Source organism: Penaeus monodon, chromosome 30 (genome assembly GCF_015228065.2).
Source record: "Penaeus monodon isolate SGIC_2016 chromosome 30, NSTDA_Pmon_1, whole genome shotgun sequence".
Classification (NCBI taxonomy): Eukaryota; Metazoa; Arthropoda; class Malacostraca; order Decapoda; family Penaeidae; genus Penaeus; species Penaeus monodon.
Genome location: NC_051415.1, coordinates 20,862,185 through 20,864,063, shown reverse-complemented (window position 1 = coordinate 20,864,063; position 1,879 = coordinate 20,862,185). Strand labels below are relative to the sequence as shown.

The 1,879-nt window shown below is 34.6% G+C and overlaps 1 protein-coding gene across 4 annotated transcripts in view; it reads left to right on the top strand.

Annotated features, from left to right (window-relative positions):
- Nucleotides 1-208: 208 nt before the first annotated feature.
- Nucleotides 209-1,879, top strand: part of LOC119592622 (uncharacterized Golgi apparatus membrane protein-like protein CG5021) — a 14,466-nt gene continuing 12,795 nt past the window's right edge. For 2 of the 4 annotated variants that reach the window (XM_037941516.1, XM_037941515.1), the window contains exon 1: nt 209-307. In XM_037941516.1, coding sequence (XP_037797444.1) covers nt 296-307 — 12 coding nt within the window. In that variant the 5' untranslated portion in view covers nt 209-295. The remainder of the gene's footprint in view (nt 308-1,879) is intronic. The other 2 variants (XM_037941514.1, XM_037941513.1) reach the window with 2 other exon arrangements.

Below are 1,879 nucleotides of genomic sequence, written 5' to 3'. Positions count from 1 at the left end.
GAACCATGGAATACGCCTGTAGTCCTTTGAAATTGTACTAGATATTTAGATTTGTCTCTCTTCCTCCCACATCAAACAACTAATAATCGTTATATATGCATAAAGTCACTTGCTTAATCTATTTCAAAATGTATTCTCAGCAAAATATATCAAATTAAAGGGAAATACTATAAGCACTATGTAAGGGTATTAATGAACAAGAAATGTGTTTGTCGAGTAATCTGACATCGGTTTGTTGACATCATCAGTTCGGACCTTCTGCTACGAGGTAGACGTTCAGCCACGTCTGTTCACCATGGCAAACAATGTAAGGGCTTTGTTATCGTACATTCAGTGATCTAAGCTTAAGGTTCTCACTTCTATGATTACTTTGTATGATTCTCTGGTCTGGTAAGGATAGATAGGGAGCAGATTTTGTGCGGGGTGGTAATTACAAATATGTTTTTGATGAGCAGGTGTTAAAGGCATCAGTACAGTGACCAAGTTAGCCGTGTTGTAGAATGTATTTCTTGATTTTGAAGTTTTGATATTCATCAGGGAATATTTATATTAAAACCTGTGTTTTTTTTTTGAATGTATGTTGCTATTTGTATTGTAATATTAAAAAGATGACACTCAATCCTTGTCTTAAGGACTGCAAAGTTTTATTTATGTGTACTTCAGTTAGACGGCATCCAGTGGGAGATTACAAAATAGTAACAACAGTTTTATGTTGGGGAGAAGTAGGTCAAAATATAATTCTAGATATTTATTTGACTGTTGTTTGAATACTGCAACAGCTTCTTAGACTGAAAGATTTATAAAAGTGGATGTGTTTCTTTGCAAGAAATCCTTCCACTGTAGCCATTAAATATGTCATAGCCCAGGACTTTTGTGATTAATGCCTTGATACCATAACTATATTTCTCCAAATTCAGGATGTTTGCATCAGATACATAGTTCTCTATTATTTCAGAATATGTTAATTGCCAATCTCATTCAAGCTTCCAAACAGGGTAATTATTCATTCTAGATGCAATGTGGTAGCATCAACTTAATATTTTCAGATTTTCATTTTTTTCAAGCAAATTGTATTGCAGTGTAACGATTTTAATACACAGATACACATGTGAATAATTGGTATTAACAGTTGCTTTATAATCATTGGACCACCCAAGATTAGTGCACATCATTATGGACCTAAATAATGACAACAAGGGCAGGCATACTTTTGTCTGTCATTATCACCATCAGCAGGAGCAAGGCTGTTGTTAGGATTGCATTTTGCTATTGAGTAGTTACACTTTAGTGTAATATATTTAAGATATTTTGGCAAATGAATTAAAAGCTGAGGGGAATTAGTTGAACTTAGCATGGTAGCTGCTGAATGCACCAGATTTGGAGAAAAAAATATCATGGTGCAAACAAAAATGGCACAAAACATCAAACCATTAAATGTGTGAAGTTCTGCACTTCATTTGCTGTTGTTCTATTGAGTTTGAAGTTTTTATAGTGATACAGTAGGCACTCTTCCTCTTTTATAAAACTTGGTATGTCAGTAGATGTTCAAGCCTCCTTGATATTATGTGATTACAGACTTAGAATATTCTTAATAAGAGTTTTAAAGTAATCTAGAGTATGCAGGCATTATGACGGTTAGTTTGCTGGCACAACAAGGTCAGTATTGCAGCTATGTCTGTTATTTCAAGTAAGGAGCTGCACAGAACTTCATATCAGGCCAGGTGCTATGAGCCCAGTTCAGACCGACATTTTTGGCTTATAAAAGTTAAATTTGACATGCATTTGAAATAATGTAGCTTGAACTGTATTTACATAAGGTACAAAACCATCAAGTCAGTGTGGAGTGTTTGTTTACTGTGAGGCATCAGCTTTGGCAATC